Genomic DNA, 19350 nt, shown 5'->3' on the forward strand with positions numbered 1-19350 from the left:
TGCAGGGCTCGGGGCTGGCGGGGGTCCCGTGAATTGAGAGCGGATTGGGTGTCCTGGCATTGCTGCAACGCCCGGGGCTGGCTTGGGTCTCGGGGCTGGAGGCCGAGCGTTGCCACATCTCTCAGGTCAGGCAGGGCTCCCGGGGACGGAGAGGTGACAAGAGCTGCCTCAGGGCGCAGGTCTGTTGGGGGTCAAAGGGCCGGGGGTGTGGGCACTACAGCAGCGCCCGAGGCCGGTGGGGGTCTCGGGGACAAGAGCAGGCAAGAGCTATCGCAGGGCCCGGGACCAGCGCGGGTAACCACCGCCGCAGAGCCCGGGGCTGGTGCGGGGCCGGCGGGGGCCCCGCGGACAAGAGAGGGCAAGAGCGGTCGCAGGGGCCGCGGCCGGCGGGGGTCCCAGGGCCAGGAGGGCGCCGCGCAGCGCCGCAGGGGCCGGGGCCGGCGGGGGTCCCGGGGGCGGGCCGGGGGCGGGGGCTGCGGCAGCGCGGGGCGGGCGGAGCCGGCGGCGGGCGGAGCGGTTCGGCTGGGTTCGGCTGGGTTCGGCTGGGCTCGGCGCGGAGCGGAGCGGCGTTTCAGCACCACGGAGAGCGCCCCGCGCCGCGCCGGGCCGGGCCCCGCATGGGGCTGCGCTGAGCGGAGAGCGCTGGGGCCGGCGGCGGATGCGAACCATGCGGCTGCTGCTGCTCGCCCTGCTCTTCTCCTCCTCCTTCGCCCGCGCCGGCTGCGACCCCAAGATCGTCAACATCGGCGCGGTGCTGAGCACCAAGAAACACGAGCAGATCTTCCGTGAGGCGGTGAACCAGGCCAACAAGCGGCACGGCACATGGAAGCTCCAGCTCAACGCCACCTCGGTCACGCACAAGCCCAACGCCATCCAGATGGCTCTCTCCGTTTGCGAGGACCTCATCTCCAGCCAGGTACCCCGGGACGGCGACCGCCCCCCATCGCCGCCTCCACCTCCGCCGGGCACCCCCCCGCTCCGTATCCCCGGAGGGAGTGGAGCCACCGCCCCCGCGGCCGAACGCCGACGGGGCTCGGGTTGGGCAGAGCAGCGGCCAGCGGGGTCCTGCCCCGGGGCTCCGGGGTGCCGCTGCCCGCATTGCAGCCTTTATGCAAGCGCGGCCGGGCTCACGGACACACGCACGGGCACCCGCACGGGCACCCGCGCCGACCCTGAGACACTCACGGGCTCACGGACACAGTCCAGGGTACACACTGGCATCCACACACACCGCGGGGTGCACAGAGGCTCTCATACACACCTCGGGGTCTGCCCGGACTCACATACGCAGCCCGGGGGACACACGGGCATCTGCTCACACAGAAGAGCACCCACAGGCTTGCACACACCCCCGAGAGCCCAGGGGCTCACGCACACACACGGAGGGTGTGCAGAGGTGCCCACCCAAGCCCGTGTGTGCAGAGAGCTGCATGCACTCACACACAGACCGTGCAGCACAGACACGGTGCCAGGGGCACACACGGGCACATGCAGAGCTATGTGTGCACATACCCAGTGCACATCTGGGCAACCCCACACTGCAGGCAGCTGTGGGCATGGGGAGCACCGTGCATGCACACAATACACCCTGCTCACGCCTGGCTGTGGGCATGTCTGTAGGCACACATACATGTGTGCCATGCACGCACACTGTGCCACCGTGGGCACACACAGGGCACTGCATGTCTGCACTCTGCTGCACACATGCCATCCAACGCACACACACAGAATCACAGACTGCTTTGGCTTGGAAAGGACCTTAAAGATCATCGAGTTCCAACCCCCTGCCCGACCCCCCACGCTGTGTGCATACCCACACGTACTGCCATGCAAGACCCCCCTGCTGCGTGCGCTACAAGCACCCCCTGCACGCAGCCCAGGCCAAGCACCAGGAGGATTGTTTCCACCCTGCATGGCACCCAGCACCACAGCCCCCCCCAGCACCAGGCAGCGTGTGAAGAGGGCACAGGAGCACACTCCCTGCCGCGCACACACCGGAGCCATGGGCACACGCAGGCTGCAGGCAGGGCGTGCACGCTCCCATCCCGGGCACGCACACCGGGCATGCTGTGCATGCTGCACACACAAGCACAGCTCTCCCCTCTCCTCTCTGCACGGGGCACGCTCAGCAGCCCACATCTGCAGCAGTGCTGGGTGCAGCCTGGGTGCCTTAGGTCCCTCTGGCTCCCCTGTGGGTGCTGAGCCAAGCTAACCAGCACCATTCCCCCCAGAGGGCAGACATGCAGGTACAACCCCACACCCCTCGAGTGCATGCACACACACTTGCAAAAGATGCCTACACAGGTCGCACACACAGACGAGTGCGGGCACACAGGGACCCACAGCCAGCCGTGGGGGGAAGTCGGGGAGGGCAGAGGTGCTCAGCGCGGCAGAGGTGCTGCGTTCGCGGATCAGCTGCCCAGGGATGGGCTGGAGGGTGGCAGCGGCATCCCTGGGAATGGTGGCAGAGCCGGGCAGGCTGGCAAAGGTACCAGCTGCCCGGTGCGGAGCAGCAAGAGGGCTGGTTCGGGTTCCCCGCTGAGCCGGGGCTCCATTTAAGCCGCTCGGCTGATGGCTGCCTGTCCCCAGGCTACCTCTAAACCTTGTCCCCAAGGCAAACCGCACGGAGCCCAGGGCTGGTGCAGGGCTGCAGGCGCTGGCACGGCCTTGCATAAGCGGTGGGGCATGAGGGGCAGCTAAGACAGGGTGCAGAAGAGGCTGTGGGCGCCGGTAGTCAGGGTGCTGTGGGTGACCACGGTCTTCTCCCACGGTGGGTGACAGCCACCATCGGTCCTGGCTCGCTGATGCTGTGGCCGAGCAGAGGGCTGCAAGGCAAGGAGGGGCTGGGAGCCCGCACATGCAAAATGGCTCCTGTCGGTCAGCTGCTGTGCGGCACAGCACAGCCCTCGCCCCCGCACGGCCCCCAGCCTCTGCCCCCAGTGCCCGGCCCTGCCTCAAGGTCCGCGCCCCAGCTAGGTGCAGGTCCTCGCCCACCCCTCCTGTCAGCAGGGCACTGGGCACCTCTGTGCAGGGCACTCCCCTCCTCCTGCCTCCCAGGTGACCTCCCCAACCCGTTCTTCAGTCACTCCTCCCATGGCAGGGTCTCCAACTCCGCCCCGGCTCACTCTGCACCTTCAGCTTGCTCCCAACCAGCGCCAGGCAGGATTTTCCCTCTTCCCAGACAGTGGCCAGGTCCCCTTCCCCAGGCAGGCTTCATCCTTCTCTCCTGTCCTAGCCAGCCGTGGCTGCAGCCCAGCAGCAGATCACATCCTGGGGCTCAGGCAGCTGCTTGGAGGAGGAATATTTGTGATTTTTCTCCCAGACATCAAAGTCCTTGCACTGATTCAGCCTGTCTGGAGAGCTGTCACCAGCTGGGGACATTCCTTGTGCCATGAAAGGACATCAGTGTAATAAAGGATCCCCTGGGGATTACCCCACTCCTTCCTCTCTGACACAAGCCAGGATCCTGCTGGAACCCAAAATCCCAACCCTGTAATTACAGCAGGATCTGACCAAGAGCTCTCTTCTGCATTTCAGTCTAACCCAGATGCCCTGCACCCCATCTCCCCAGAGTGCTGAGGGCAAACCCCAGGCTCTGCCACCCCCCAGCTCTCCCATTTGCCTGTGTGCTCAGGGCCAGATGGTTTGCTCCGTGGCTCTGTGCTCCTTCTCCTGCTCAGAGTCCCAGCTGACCACTTTGTTTGTAATAGTCCTCAGAGGGGAATTACAACAGAGTATTAAACGTGTGGTTAAAGAAATCGCATTACACAGCGTGGCTGGGAGGGAGATGCTTCCCTTTAATCTGTAACCCATGGAAGTTATTAGTTTAGTGAGCAGAGTGGCCAGGGATGGCATTGCCATTAAGATACAATCCTGAGCAGGACCATCACAGCCGAGCTGTGGCACAGCACCACTTGCTCCCCGGCGCTTTGCCCTTCCATAGAGTCACAGATTGCACTGGATTGAAAGGGAGCCTCAAAGGGCATCTTCCCCAACCCCCCCTGCAGGCACCAGGGACACCTCCAACCTCAGGCTGCCCAGGGCCACAGCAAGTCTGATCTTGAACGTCTCGAGGGACAGGGCTTCAACCCCCTCCCTGGGCAGCCTGTGCCAGGCTCTCCCCAGCCTCCCTGTGCAGCACTTCCTCCTGATGTCCAACCTAACGCTGCCCTGCTCCACTTTCAAACCATTGGCCCTGGTCCTGTCCCCACAGGCCCTTCTGAACAGTCCCTCCCCAGCCTGCCTGCAGCTCCCCTTCAGATACTGAAATGCAGCTCTAAGCTCTCCCCTGAGCCTTTCCATGCCCTTGTGGTGCTAACTGGGGGCTGCTTCAGGCTGCAGCAGAGCAAAGGGAAGCGATGGCGCTGCAGGGCTCCCGTGAAATAATGTTTGTGTCGTGTATCCTGTCCTGCAGGTCTATGCAATCTTAGTTAGCCACCCTCCTGCTCCCAACGACCACCTCACACCAACTCCTGTGTCATACACAGCTGGCTTCTACCGGATCCCTGTCATTGGTCTGACAACACGCATGTCTATATACTCTGACAAGGTAACTGCTGCATGTCTCTAGCCTGGTACCTCACTGGGGTGAAGCCAGAGTGCCCTTCAGGAGGGTTAATGATGTCTGCACTGCCCTGCCTAACTCTGTGTCTGTCTGTCCATCCACCCTCTCCAGTTAAATCTGCTGCTGCCTCCCCTCCCCCTCCCCTCCTGCATTCCCCAGTATGTTATTTTTTCACAGCTGCCAGTGTTGACCTACATAGTGTTGGATGAGCTCTGCAGCGCTGCTCTGCCAGGCTGCTGGGCTGGCTGCTCTTCAGCCAAGGCAAATGCACCAACTAGCTCCTGCCCTGCTCACTGGTGACAGCTGGGGGGTTCTGGATGCTCCCCAGGTGTCAGAGGGGCCTGCAAGGGGCAGAGCCTCTGGGGCTTGAGGTTTTTTTGGGCAGGAGCTACCTGGGGCTTGAGGGTTGCTTGGTTGTGTGAAGTCCTCTGGGCTTATGTGGTATTGGTAGGAGAGAGAGAATAGAATCGGCTAACAAGTTATCCTGAGGCTTCCCATGACATTCAGTCCTGACAGCACCTAGGAAGGAGGCTCAGATTCCAGGGTCACAAACACAGAGACTTTCAGGCTGCTGTGTGCAGGGGCAATGAGATGCTGCCCTGGCCAACTCTTGCCCCAGGAGATCAGCTCACAACCCATCCCACCAGGACACCTTGGGGTTAGCAGAGGCCAGCGGACCTCATGCCCCTGCAGCCTTGGTGGAGGCTCCAGTCCAGGTGCAGGAGCTCAGTGGGTGAGAGCAGGCCTGATCTGAAGCACGAATCATCCTTTGCTTGGGAAATGTGAACCTCCCCAAATGCAAATGTTCAGTGCAAAAATAGTGCCTCCGCCCCCGTGCCGAAGGCAGGCAGACCTCAGCAGGCAGACCTCAGCAGGCAGGAGCAGAGGCTCCCAGAGCTGCAGCAGCAGGACTGCTGGGCTGGAGCAGCAGCAGGTCTTGGCATCCCCCAACAAGCAAAACCATGGTAGGAAGGCCGGCAAGCCAAGAGCATGGCAGGGACAGCAATGGTAGCTGGCAGGGCTGGGGGCATGCAGGGCACTGCTGGAAGGAAGGGTGGGAACAGGATGGTGGGCTGAGGGAGAAGGCAGGCCAGGGGTAGGAAATGTGCAGGTGGGATTTGATTCGTGCTGCAGTGGAGGGGAGCCAGGTTTGCTCAGCAGTGTCACTGAGAGGGACCTCGGCACAGTGCAGGTGAGGACAGGGAGAGGGCACCCTGCACACATAGGTCCAGCGGCATCTCCGCAGGGCCCTGCCCGCTGGAGCAAACTGGCAGCCTGTCCACAGCACGACCTTGTGCTGCTTTCCCTGCTCACCCTCAGGGGCTGGGAGCTGTCCCAGCAGGCTCAGCTCCAGCTATTTTTCTCCTCTTTCAAACCCATTTTCTGCAGAAGCAGCTCAGGAAACCTACCTGACTGACTTCAGAGCTGGAGCAGCGATGCCCTGCAGCAGCGGTGACCCACTGCAGCGACAAGGAGATGGTCCCCACTGAATGTCTGGGGGTCTTGGGCTGTGGGCTTCACTCTCCTGGCAGAGACTGGGCAGGGAGGGCACACTACCAGGGTCACCTCTCTGAGCACTCCTGCCTGCCTGGCCTCATGCTCAGCCTGCTTCCCACTGAGATATCCAGGGCCTGGAGGACTTTGAGGTCTTTGCAGAGAGGGGAGCTGCAGGCAGAAGATGGGGCAAGGGCAGGGACTGTGATGATGAGCAAGGATGAGGCACTGAGAGGAGCTGGAGGGGACAGCAAAGGTGGGAGTGGAGGGCAGCAGAAGGGAGGGCCAGGACAATGCAAGGCTCTGCACAGCCATGAGGCCAGCCTGGCTGGGGCCACACGGGGGGCACTCAGCTGGGTCCCTTTTTGGTTCCCAGTGATCAACTTGCCTTTGCCTTTTTTTAATTCAGGAAATTATAGCTTTCAGCTTAGTTTCTATGGAAACAAGCTTCTAAGATCACTTTGTGTGCATGCCCCTGATTGGTTTTGAAGGCATCAGCCAATTTTAGCTAAATTTCACAGGGTGTCGAAGTCTCAGAGGTAATTCTGGAACTCCTAAGGCTAAGCTGCCAGCAGGGTCAGAGGGGTGGGTGAGAGGGGTGGGTGAGAGGTATGAGTGAGAGGGGTGAGTGAGAGGGGTGGGTGAGAGGGGTGAGAGGGGTGGGTGAGAGGTATAGGTGAGAGGGGTGAGTGAGAGGGGTGGGTGAGAGGGGTGAGAGGGATGGGTGAGAGGTATGTGTGAGAGGTGTGGGTGAGTGGTATGGGTGAGAGGTATAGGTGAGAGGTATGGGTGAGAGGTGTGGGTGAGAGATATGGGTGAGAGGGGTGGGTGAGAGGGGTGGATGAGAGGTGTGGGTGAGAGGGGTGGGTGAGAGATATGGGTGAGAGGGGTGGATGAGAGGTATGGGTGAGAGGGGTGGGTGAGAGGTATGGGTGAGAGGTATGGGTGAGAGGGGTGGGTGAGAGGTATGGGTGAGAGGTATGGGTGAGAGGGGTGGGTGAGAGGTATGGGTGAGAGGGGTGGGTGAGAGGGGTGGATGAGAGGTGTGGGTGAGAGGGATGGGTGAGAGGTGTGGGTGAGAGGGGTGGGTGAGAGGGGTGGATGAGAGGTGTGGGTGAGAGGTATGGGTGAGAGGGGTGGGTGAGAGGGGTGGGCCTTGGCACAGACAGGTTTGCTCAGTGCCTTTTGATGCTCTTGCAGCATCCCCAGCCAAGCACAGCAGTCCACGAGCTATAGCCAGCATTCCCACAAAGATCCCTGAGGGGAGCAAGCCTGATTGCTCCCAGGATTCAAGGAACTGTTTGCTCTAGAAACAATATGTGAGCTGAGCACTCTGCCCTAGCAGCCTTTGTGTGCCCTCCTTGTGCCTACATCTCAAGGAAGATTCTTCACCGAGATCCATTCAGCTCCGTCCCACCTGCACCCTGAGGGCTCTCTGGAACCCTGGGCACCTCTGAGTGAGGTGAGCAGGGAACTGCAGGAGAGACAAGGGTCCCACAGGAAGGGCAGCAGAGCAGTACCCATCAGTGTGGTGCCCTTCACTATGGAGAGACCTTAATGAACTCCTCACTGACTGAGTGCTGCAAAAACCACACTGTGACCTTCTCGCGCTGGGCCCCCTGGCTGGACACGTTGGGCTGTCAGTGCTTCTGATCCCCAGGTGTCACTGGGGATAGGTACAGCTCCTTTACATTTCAACCAAAAGAAAACGTGATGACATTGATGTCTTGGCAAGATGAGAGGCATGAAGTGGCACAGAGCATGAGAGCAGGGCTGGTGGGGACACGCACAGCTCCCCAGGGAGGCCTGGTGCTGCTGATCACCACCATGTGGGACCACAGCTCCATGATGGAGATGCAGAGCTCTGCCCCAAGGTGCTGAGCCCCACACCATCCCCTCACCAGAGAGGCAGCATAGTGAAGGGTCAAGGGTGGCTGTTAATGGGGACCTGCTCTGATGCTGGAAGAGATGGAAAATGGACTTGAGTCATTCTGCACTTTGGGAGCCATTTCAGTGTCCAGCATCTGGTCCTGGCAGTTGAAATGAGCTCTGTCTCTCTCTTTCTCTCTCCATCTTGGCTGTGAGGATGACTCTTCCCTCTGGTTCCTTGACTCTGGAACCACTCAATGTCTTCCCAGGGCTTCCTGCTCCTTGAGGGGAGCGTTTTTCTTGATTACTGCCCTGCTGGCAACCAATGCTCAGCATAAATGGTGTTAAGTGGAGCACTGGAGCAGGGTCCCGAGAGAGGTTGTGGAGTCTCCTTCTCTGGAGCCTTTCCAGCCCTGTCTGGATGTGTTCCTGTGGGACCTGTGCTGGATTCTAGGCTCCTGCTCTGGCAGGGAGGGTGGACTCCAAGATCTTCAGAGGTCCCTTCCAACCCCTAACATCCTGTGAGCCTGTGATAAAAAGCTGCACTGAAAGTGAGAAGAAAAGCATTTCCCCTTGACCAAGGCCAGGGTCAGGCCTCCTTCCTTGGCACCTGCAAGAAGTGCCTGGAGAGCCTGGTTGAGGTCATGGAGAGTTGTTTGCCCTAGGAGTGGGTTGCACAGCCAGCAGCCAGCAGCACAGCCAGCAGCAGGGACAGCCTGCAGAGAGTCAGAGCAGATGAGGGGCTGCAGCCTCTGCTGCTGGCAGTGGTGGAGCCCACTCAGCCCAGTGCAGGAGAGCTCCTCAGGGGCTCTCAGGATGCAAGCCAGGAGGAGGGCAGAGCAGCCCCAGCACTTCACAGGGATGATGCTGTGGTGCTGAGCTGTTCCCCAGGGGCTGACCAGCCCTCCCCTCCAGGCACAGCAGGGAAGGCAGATGCTTTAGTGCCTCAGCTCCCCATGCATCTGTCTCTCTCAGATCCCTCCCAGGACACATCAAAGCAGTTGCAGAGTTGTCTCAGCACATCCATGCAGGGCAGTGGGCAAGTGGCTTTCTGGGGGGCTCAGCCACACATGTGCTGGCTGGTGGCAGGGTGAGCAAAGCAGGAGACAGGGCAGCCCAGGCTCCTTCCCTGGACAGCCTGGGCAAGGCTTCTTTTTCTTACCCAGCTGAGGAGTTTTGCCAAATTATCACAACTTTAGATCTTGGGATCTCTGTCAGGCTCCTTGAAACTGCCCAGGCAGCTCAGTCCTGGGGCTCATTGCCAGCAGAATCCCAGAATGGGTTGGGCTGGAGGGGACCTTAAAGGTCATCTAGATCAAATCCCTCTGCATTGGGCAGGGACCCCTCCCACCAGCCCAGCTTGCTCAAGGTCTCATCCAGCCTGGCCTTCAACACCTCCAGGCAGGAGGCAGCCACAGCCTCCCTGGGCAGCCTGTGCCAGAGTCTCCCCAGCCTCACTCTCAACAATTTCTTCCTCCTCTCCACTCTCAGTCTCCCCTCTCCCAGCTCAAAGCCATTGTTCCTCAGCCTGGCACTCCCAGCCCTTGTCCAAAGTCCCTCCCCAGCTCTTCTGGAGCCCTTCAGGTGCTGGAAGGCTGCTCTGAGGTCTGCCTGGAGCCTTCTCTTCTCCAGGCTGCACAGCCCCAGCTCTCCCAGCCTGTCCCCACAGGGGAGGGTCTGCAGCCCTCTGATCATCTCTGTGTCCTCCTCTGGACCTTCTCCAGCAGCTCCAGGTCCTTCTTGTGGACAGAATCCTAGACTCAGGCATTGTTCTGCACTACCCTGTTTAAAAACTACAGTTCTGTAACCCAGTGTGGTGGGTTGAAAATCATCTCCCTCCCAACCCCCAACATTCACTTTGCCAGCCCAGCTCAGCTGGAAGCAAATGGAAGCTGTATTTAGAGGCAGAACTACAACCTGCAATGGAAGGCAATCAGTGATCTTGAAGGTCTCTTCCAACCTGGTCTATTCTATTCTATTCTATTTGCACAAAATAAACAATATTTACAACAAATATTTACAGATACTTACAATTAATAAGCAGCACAAGGAACCCCCTGGCCAAAGACCAGGGGAAGCTACAAGCTTCTCCCTCCCTGCCCCCTTCCTCCCCCTCCCTGTACACAAAAGGGACAAGAAAAAGGAGCAGAGAGGAGTTAGACTTAGCCAAAACAATGCAGCCAGGGGCAAGCAGAAGCAAGTTCCTATCTCCCAGAGCAAAGAGGTGAGAAGAGCAGAGGTTGTTTTGGTGCAACCAGTTTAAGTCCCTTATCTGCCCAGTGGGATTGTTTAGCACTGTCATTGATTTACTTTTTATACCCAGTAGTGATTTATTTACATTTTACTACTTTCTGTACAAGGTCTGAGATAGCACCAGAGTGAGGCCAGGACCCTTTGGGCACCACCTCAGACAGCAGATTTGCCCAGACTCAGAAACCAAGCTGCTCTCCAGCAGCTGTGCAGTAGAATCAGAGAAATCACAGAGCTGTCAGGGCTGGAAGGGAGCTCAAGGATCAGCCAGTCCCAACCCCCCTGCCATGGCCAGGGACACCTCACACCACAGCAGGTTGCTCACAGCCACCTCCAGCCTGGCTGCAAACACCTCCAGGCAGGAGGCTTCCACCACCTCCCTGGGCAGCCTGGGCCAGGCTCTCACCACCCTCCTGGGGAACAACTTCTTCCTCACAGCCAATCTCAATCTCCCCACTTCTAGTTTTGTTCCATCCCCCTCGAGTCCTATCCCTCCCTGACACCCTCAAAAGTCCCTCCCCAGCTTTCCTGTATCCCCCTGCAGCTCCTGGAAGGCCACAATGAGGTCTCCTGGGAGCCTTCTCCTCTCCAGCCTGCACAATCCCAACTCTCTCAGGCTGTCTCCACAGCAGAGCAGCTCCAGCCCTCTGCTCCTCCTCGTGGCCCTTCTCTGGACACCTTCCAGCCCCTCCAGATCCTTCCTGGCACAGAGGCTCCAGAGCTGGCCCCAGAGCTCCAGCTGTGGTCTCAGCAGAGTGGAGCAGAGGGGCAGAATCCCCTCCCTGGCCCTGCTGGCCACACTTCTCTTGCTGCAGCCCAGGCTCTGCTTGGCTCTCTGGGCTGCAAGTGCTCCCTGCTGGCTCCTGCTGAGCTTCTCCTCCCCCAGCACCCCCAAGGCCTTTTCTTCAGGGCTCTCTCCAGCCAGTCCCTGCCCAGCCTCTAGCAATGCCTGGGATTGCCCTGCCCCAGCTACAGGACCTTGCCCTTGGCTTTGTTGAACCTCATGAGGTTGTCCTGGGCCCAGCTCTGCAGCCTGCCCAGGTCCCTCTGGATGGATCCTTCCCTCCAGTGCTGCTGCACCACACAGCTTGGTGTCATCAGCAGCCCTGCTGAGGGAGCCTCAGTGCCTCTGTCCATGTTGCCAACAAAGATGCTGAGCAAGCCTGGTCCCAGGACTGCTCCCTGAGCGACTCAGGGCACCCAGGACCATTTGTTCATCTGAAGCCAGTTGTATTTGCAACTCTGAAGCAAGCCATGCCCAATTTAAACAGCATTTTTGGGGGAGCTAGCTGGGAAAGCAGAACAAATTTGATGCACTGCTTTCCAAGCTGCTTTCCAAGCTGCTCTCATTTCAGAAAGGGATTGAAATCATTTCAAGTCAGAATGTTGATTTTTTTTCAGCCAGTGTTTTAGGTTGGTTGGGTTTTGTTTGCTTTTACTCTAGGCTATTCTCTTCTTTTTTGTTATTTTTCCTCTCTATTTCCTCTCTTCTGATTTCCACCCCCCCACCCCTTCCATTTTCATTCTCCCTGGGTTTCTTTAAACCAATTTTAAATGTTCAGGGATTGAAAAATGAAAGCACTCAGAGCCATCTTGTCTGCCCCTGGGCCTGGAGGCACCTGGGCATCTCTGCTGACTCCAAAGAGAACTTGAGCACTGCTGGTGTGCCCACCATGGGTTGTGCTCCCTCAGGTTGTCCCTGGGGAGCTGCTTCCCAGTGCTGTTGCCCAGCCCTGGGCTCGTGTGCTGAGCTGCACTTCTCCTGCTCCTGTGGGACTGGGAGTGTTTGTAGCAGTCACACAAACCTGCAGCTCTGAGACTCTTGCTGCAGCTCTCCTGGTTCATTTCCTCCTTCAATTGCTCATCCACAGTTCTGCTCAGCTTCTTCAGGCATCAGGAGATGGTTCCAGTGCTTTGGTATTTGTGCTGCTGCCCCCCCCAGCACTTCACAGGATCACAGGGTGTTAGGGGCTGGAAGGCACCTTCAAAGCTCCTCCAGTCCAACCCCCTGCCAGAGCAGGATCACCCAGAGTAGATCACTCAGGAACACATCCAGGCAGGTCTTGAATGCCTCCAGAGAGGGAGGCTCCAGAACCCCCCATGGCAGCCTGTTCTGTGCTCTGGACCAGGGCAGAAGGATGCAGCTTCTGTCCCAGTGCACAGACCTGACCATGGCAGGGCTTGCACTGTTTTCTCTGCATTCCATGCTTCAGTTTGACTTGATCAGGGTGCTGAGCAAGGGCAAAGGATGTGATCTGCTCTGCCTGTTCCTCATGCCAAGGGCCATGGTTGACATGATGCCTTTTTCCCTTCCAACATCAATTACTTTGGCCCATTCAGGACTGGTTTTGACCCTTGCTGGGTCTGGTCCCTGGCTGAGCAGGTCTGGATAAGCTCTGTTTGGTCCAGAGGACAATCTCAGCCTTCAAAAGAAATATTATGGCACTTTGCTTTTTGTCCTCTCCTGTTCAGGCTTCTGCCTCCTCCAGCAAGCAGCTGCTTTGTCAAGTAGGTCCATGCTGAGCATAAGCACTTTCATTCCCTAATATTTGATTCTGGGGCCTTTGGGAAAGGCTCTGTTTTGGTGAAACCTCTCTGTCAGCTGCAGCCTTTGGCCTGATTGCTCCCCTAAGAGTGCTCTGCTTAATTAGGCTGCAATTGCTAGTGGTCAATCAGCCAACCATGACAATGCCTCTGCTCGAATCAGATAAGGTTAGTCAGGACACAAGTGCAGAGCTGTCCCCTCCTGCAGGCTGCTGCAGAACAGGTTGACCTAGAAACAGCCAAACTGATGCTGGAAAACTGCTTTCCTGAGCCCTTCTGCTGACAGAAAACTCATCTGCACCTGCTGCTGCTCCTTGTCTCTCTCTGAAGGGAATTTGGTTTCTTTTCCTGATGCCTGCTGCTCAGTAACTTTTTCCTAAAGCCAAGAGGAAGGGCTGGGTTTGCACTGAACCTTGCTGGCAGGTGGTTGCTGGAGAGGCTGATCCTCACCATGCACCTACAGACCACAAAGCAGTCAGCCCCTTTGCCAAGGGTTCACCACTGAGAGGTACAAAATGGTAGCCATGGTTGGCTTCAGAGCCAGAAGAAAGGAGTGCAGGTACCACAGGCCAGCTCAAGGTGTGCACCCAGAGGTCTATCTAAACCTGCTGCTCTGTCCCTGCAATCCCAGTCCTGTCCCCTGCAATCCCAGCCCTGTCTCTACAATCCCAGCCCTGTGCCTGCAACCCTAGCCCTGTGCCTGCAATCCCAGCCCTGTCTGTGCAGTCCTAGCCCTGTGCTTCCAATCCCATCCCTGTCCCCTGCAATCCCAGCCCTGTCTTTACAATCCCAGCCCTGTGCCTGCAATCCCAGCCCTGTCTTTACAATCCCATCCCTGTCCCCTGCAATCCCAGCCCTGTCTTTACAATCCCAGCCCTGTGCCTGCAATCCCAGCCCTGTCTTTACAATCCCAGCCCTGTGCCTGCAATCCCAGCCCTGTCTTTACAATCCCAGCCCTGTGCCTGCAATCCCAGCCCTGCCTGTGCAGCCCTTGTCCTGTGTTTCCAATCCCAGCCCTGTCTGTGCAGTCCTAGCCCTGTGCTTTCAACCCCAGCCCTGTCCCCCGCAACCCCAGCCCTGTCCCCTGCAATCCCAGCCCTGTCTTTACAATCCCAGCCCTGTCTGTGCAGTCCTAGCCCTGTGCTATCAATCCCAGCCCTGTCTTTACAATCCCAGCCCTGTCTCTACAATCCCAGCCCTGTCTCTACAATCCCAGCCCTGTGCTCTCAATCCCAGCCCTGTCCCCTGCAATCCCAGCCCTGTCCCCTGCAATCCCAGCCCTGTCTGTGCAGTCCTAGCCCTGTCTTTACAATCCCAGCCCCGTGCCTGCAATTTCAGCCCTGTCTGTGTAGTCCTAGCCCTGTGCTATCAATCCCAAACCTGTCTCTACAATCCCAGCCCTGCCTTTACAATCCCAGCCCTGTGTTTGCAATCCCAGTCCCGTGCCTGCAATCCCAGCCCTGTCTGTGTAGTCCTAGCCCTGTGCTCTCAATCCCAAACCTGTCTCTACAATCCCAGCCCTGTTTTTACAATCCCAGCCCTGTGTGTGCAATCCCAGCCCCGTGCCTGCAATCCCAGCCCTGTCTGTGTAGTCCTAGCCCTGTGCTATCAATCCCAGCCCTGTCTTTACAATCCCAGCCCTGCGTTTGCAATCCCAGCCCCGTGCCTGCAATCCCAGCCCTGTGTTTCCAATCCCAGCCCTGTCTTTACAATCCCAGCCCTGTGCCTGCAATCCCAGCCCTGTCTGTGTAATCCTAGCCCTGTGCTCTCAATCCCAGCCCTGTCTGTGCAGTCCTAGCCCTGTGCTATCAATCCCAACCCTGTCTTTACAATCCCAGCCCTGCGTTTGCAATCCCAGCCCCGTGCCTGCAATCCCAGCCCTGTCTGTGCAGTCCTAGCCCTGTCTTTACAATCCCAGCCCCGTGCCTGCAATTTCAGCCCTGTCTGTGTAGTCCTAGCCCTGTGCTATCAATCCCAGCCCTGCCTTTACAATCCCAGCCCTGTGTTTGCAATCCCAGCCCCGTGCCTGCAATCCCAGCCCTGTCTGTGTAGTCCTAGCCCTGTGCTCTCAATCCCAAACCTGTCTCTACAATCCCAGCCCTGTGTTTCCAATCCCAGCCCTGTCTTTACAATCCCAGCCCTGTGTGCAATCCCAGCCCCGTGCCTGCAATCCCAGCCCTGTCTGTGCAGTCCTAGCCCTGTGCTATCAATCCCAGCCCTGTCTTTACAATCCCAGCCCTGTGTGTGCAATCCCAGCCCCGTGCCTGCAATCCCAGCCCTGTCTGTGTAGTCCTAGCCCTGTGCTCTCAATCCCAGCCCTGTCCCTGCAGGCTCCCCCTTGCCGCCGCGGCGGGCAGGCTGCGCTGAGCTGCTGTTCTCCCTTGCAGAGCATCCATCTGTCCTTCCTGCGCACGGTGCCCCCCTACTCCCACCAGGCCAACGTCTGGTTCGAGATGATGAGAGTCTTCAACTGGAACCACGTCATCCTGATCGTCAGCGACGACCACGAGGGTCGTGCTGCACAGAAGAAGCTGGAGACCCTCCTGGAGGAGAAAGAGTCCAAGGTCAGTTCCTGAACATTGTCTTGTAGCTTTGTTTTAAGCAGAGCAAGCAACAGAGCTAGAAGTCTCAGGCTGTTGTATGTATGTAGATTCCTGTATGTAAAACACCTTTTTTCTTTCCATTGTAACATGGCTAACATGCTTAAAGCATCAACAGTGTCTGACTAGTACCTGACAGAACTTTGTACTTTATTCATTTCACTTGCTTTGCCATGGTCAAAAATCTCCTGCGTGTAAAATCGACTAAAACAAAGAAACAAAAAAAGAAGGGAAGGATAACCTGGAGCTCTGCAAATGCCTCACCCGAGATTCCCACCCCAGGGGAGGACCACTCGCTCACCTTAGGGAAGCATCTGCCCCACCACAGCCACCCCGGGGGGCCGGGCGGCCCCAGCCCCGCCAAAACGGCCCCCGAAAAGCAGCTTCCGAATTGGCTCCCTGGGGCTCAGCCCAGGGGCTGAGGAGGGGCAGGGGCAGCCGGGGGCTGCTCCGGGGGTGTGCTGCAGCCCCTCCGCAGGCTGCCCGGCCGCAGGCTGCCCCGGCCCGTCTCCGTTGAAGCCCCTGCCCAGCGCTGCTTTCCTGTCCCCCCCCCACCCCCCGCGCTGGCACGGGAGGGTGGCTGCGGCTGGCGGCAGCGGCTCTGCCCGGGGGGTGCCTGGCACCTCGCACGCAGGGCCCCGCGGGAGCAGGGAGGGAGCAGGGGAGGCCCCTGAGCCTGCTAGGGAGTCAGGAGGACTCCTCCAGACCTGCTGCCCTTGAGCAAAAGGATCCAACAAGCCTTTGAGACAATCAGGGAAGGAGAAGACAGGGAGCAAGGAACCACCTCCTGCCCTGCGGGGTGAAGGCACAGCAGTCCTCCCGGCCGGGGTCCCCTTTGAATGGGCAGAGGCTGAGCCCATCTCCAAGTCTCCAGCAGCATCAGGGCAGTCACCCATTCCTGGCTGTTCCCTCCTGGATCACAGGCAGAGACTACAACCTGTTCTTCTCCAGCACTACCAGCACCTGCTGGACATTTAGCAGTTGGCTGTTGAGGAAAGGTGGCCACAGGCACTTGGAGCTGGTGGCTGAGCTGAGAGGACAGCCTGCCCCTGCTCTTTGTCACCCTCTGGTCAAGCCACTGGAGGAGCAATTGGTGCAGGGCTGTGGGCTGGCACAAGTTCCACTGACCAACAGGCTCTTGGCTTTGGCAGTGGTCTCCAGGAGGTTTCATCCTTGCTGCATCCTGGGCTGCTGTGAGACACTGGTGTGCCACCAGCCGTGGTGGCTCCTGGTGCCTCCAAGGGCAGTGTGCTGCTGGCTGGCACCAGGCCAGTGTCCTCTCCAAAGCCTCTTCTCAGCACAGTGTCCCTCACCCAGGGAAGGCTGTGGGAAGGTTGTTCTCACAGGCAGTCTGTCAGCCCTTGCTTTGTACCTTCTGGTCTCCACTTTCCATGTTCCTGCAGCTGCAGTGCAGGTACTTTGGTTACCTCCTTTCCCTGCTCACCCCACACAGTGCCCCAGGCACAGGCTGCGCTTCTTCAGCCTGCCCATCCTACAGGAAAGCCTTGGAGAGATGGGGAAGGGAGTCTCTGTCCTCGGCCCTGCCCTGCTTTTGCACTGCATCTCCATGTCTTGGTGTCCCCTGGCAGCCAGTGGGCTACTGCAGATGCCTTGGGCATCCTCCAGCCTGGGCCATGTGCCCTGTGATGGTGGGAGGTCATCTTATCATCCCTTTGGGCTATAACACCACACCTTGTTTCCTTTGGGGGCTTGCTCTGTGAGACTGATTGGTCTGACTGTTCTTGAAGGTGGTAGATATCCCTGCTGGGGCCTTCTGCTCTTCCTCAACCTCTTCCATTGTCTAACTGTTCTTCTGTCACTGATCTGCTGACTCTTCATGCTAGGCAGTGGTTCTTTGGACCCATCCCAAACCTCCTCCAGAGCAGCCTGAGCCTTGGAGAGGCAGCAAGCAGCAGACTGCTCTTGACCTCTTCAGGGCTTGGATCAGGCCCCTGAGCACCTGGGGAGTCTGCTATGGGTCAGAGGCTCACCTGAGCTCTTGGATCTGAGCATAGCTTGTGCCCTGGAACCTCTGCTGGCTCTGGGTGTCACTCAGGCACTGTTGCATAGATTTGCTCTTCAAGCAGATATTTAGAGCCCAGCACTCAGGCCAGGCTGGCTGGCCCTGGCACACCCACCACGTGCAAGCCTTGTCTTAGGTCTGTCTGCAGCAACTGCCAGCCTTGAGCTTTTGCTTCATCCCAGAACAGCTCTGCTCATTCACCTGGGCAGGCCCCACGGCCCCAGTGCTGCTCAGGGTCAGGAGCAAGCCCCAGATGCTGTGAAAATCAGAATGTGTCCAAGCCAGAGGTGGCAGGTCCCTGGTGTGCTGGGTCCCTTCCTCTGGGACAGTGGTGTTCATGAAAGTGGTCAGGGTTTGAGTGGATGCTGGAGAACTTGGGAAGAGGAAATCTTGGATTCATGGGTCCCTGCAAGGAGAAATGGGGAGAAATGGGAAAGAGAGGTCTGATCCTGGCAATAGGGATAGTGACAGGGAGAGGCAGAGATGACCAAGCACCCTCAGGCCCAGCTTTGCAGCACCAAAGGCTCTGCTGAGCAGCTTGGGCTGAGGTGCCAGCACATCCTGGGCACACAGGGTGAGGGTGTGGCTGGAGGCTGCAATGTGGGTGCCCAGGTTTCTGATTAAACTGATGGTGCCTGAGGCAAAGTGGCCAATATCTCATCACTGGAGGATGTCCACACTGTCCTGCTGCAGCTCTGCCCTCTCTGGAGGCGCTGGTTGCTCCAGGTCTCACTGCAATCTGAGCAGACTCAAAGGAGCCACTGCAGAAATCCTTGCTGTGGAACATCATGAGAAGTGAAGACAGAACTGGGCTCCAAGCAGGTTTTGCCTCCTCAGATACTTTTTCTTGCAGTGACCCAAGCTCTTTCAGCAATCCAAACCCTGCCTGGCTGTGCCCAAGGAGAAGAAAGAGCAGATCACACAGCTGCACAGAAAGGAGACAAAGGCTGGTCTGAGTGCTCAGGAAGAGACAAACTAGTTTGGAAAGCAAGATGCAGAGCTCAAACCTGCCTGCATAAGCAATGAGCTGGGAGCATGAACCCTTGCAGTGCAGGGGTGCAAAAGGTCAGGTTCCTGGCAGTCATCACTTGCCTTTGCCATAAGGTGCTGCAGATTGGAGATCAGAATAGAGCCAAGTCCTGTACTCCATGCACACAGATCAGGGTGCCCAGCTGGGCTGGGACAGGGCCAAAAGTTCAGGCTATGCCCTGCCAAAGCCTGCCAAGCATTATCCTGCAGGCACCATCAGGGTGAGCTTCTCAGCCTAACCACAGTGGCTGCTCCCAGGAAGATCCATGGGGCTCTTTGCACCCTGCTGCAGGGTCAAAGCTCCTGAGAGCAGAGGCCGTTGATCCTTTGCACGCTGCCTGAAGGAGAGGAAGCCTCCAAAAGTAGGGTTCATGCCCCTGGCTCCTTTGAAGCCAGACAGCAGAAGTGGCTGAGGCAGGAGACAAGGGGAAGAGCAAGCTCTCTGCTCTGGGTTGCTGTCTGCAGGGTCAGTGCACACTGAGCCACCTGCCCCTAGCCCAGCTGTGATGCTCCAGCCAGCAGCATGGAGACCACCAAGCAGTGAACCTCACTAGCCATGCATAGGGCCATGGTATGGGCACTGTGGTCTTCAGCAGCTGCACTCCCCAGGGCCACCTGCGTGCCACAGAGCCATGAGGTGCCCTCAACCCTCCCCAGGCACCAGGTAATAGCTGCAATGTCATCCCATGATCGCCATCGCTTCACATCGCCACGCTTTGAGCCAGCAGGGGACGTAGAGAGCTTTCACTTTCTCGTGCGGATGACAGCGGAGCTCCAGAGAGCTGCTCCCTCCTGGCGGGAGGTGAGGAGCTCAGCTGAGACACCCCCCTTGCTGTGCCCTCCCAGGGTGAGCAGGGCTGCGGTGCCGATAGTGAGGGCAGCCACGCAAACACTCATCCCTCTCACAGCTTGCCTCTGCCCAGCGCTTGCCGCACGCAGCCTTTTGTCCTTTACTTCCACGGTAATTCCGTGGACCC

At 58.4% G+C, this 19350-nt stretch overlaps 1 protein-coding gene across 13 annotated transcripts in view; it reads left to right on the top strand.

Annotated features, from left to right (window-relative positions):
• Window positions 1-498: 498 nt before the first annotated feature.
• The window catches only part of GRIN1 (glutamate ionotropic receptor NMDA type subunit 1), a 50312-nt gene continuing 31460 nt past the window's right edge, over window positions 499-19350 (top strand). For 9 of the 13 annotated variants that reach the window (XM_054174521.1, XM_054174518.1, XM_054174520.1 and 6 more), the window contains exons 1-3: window positions 501-916; window positions 4415-4549; window positions 15109-15285. In XM_054174521.1, coding sequence (XP_054030496.1) covers window positions 659-916; window positions 4415-4549; window positions 15109-15285 — 570 coding nt within the window. In that variant the 5' untranslated portion in view covers window positions 501-658. Of the gene's footprint in view, window positions 917-4414; window positions 4550-15108; window positions 15286-19350 lie in introns of all 13 variants that reach the window. The other 4 variants (XM_054174513.1, XM_054174515.1, XM_054174514.1 and 1 more) reach the window with 2 other exon arrangements.

Source organism: Dryobates pubescens, chromosome 29 (assembly GCF_014839835.1).
Source record: "Dryobates pubescens isolate bDryPub1 chromosome 29, bDryPub1.pri, whole genome shotgun sequence".
Taxonomy (NCBI): domain Eukaryota; kingdom Metazoa; phylum Chordata; class Aves; order Piciformes; family Picidae; genus Dryobates; species Dryobates pubescens.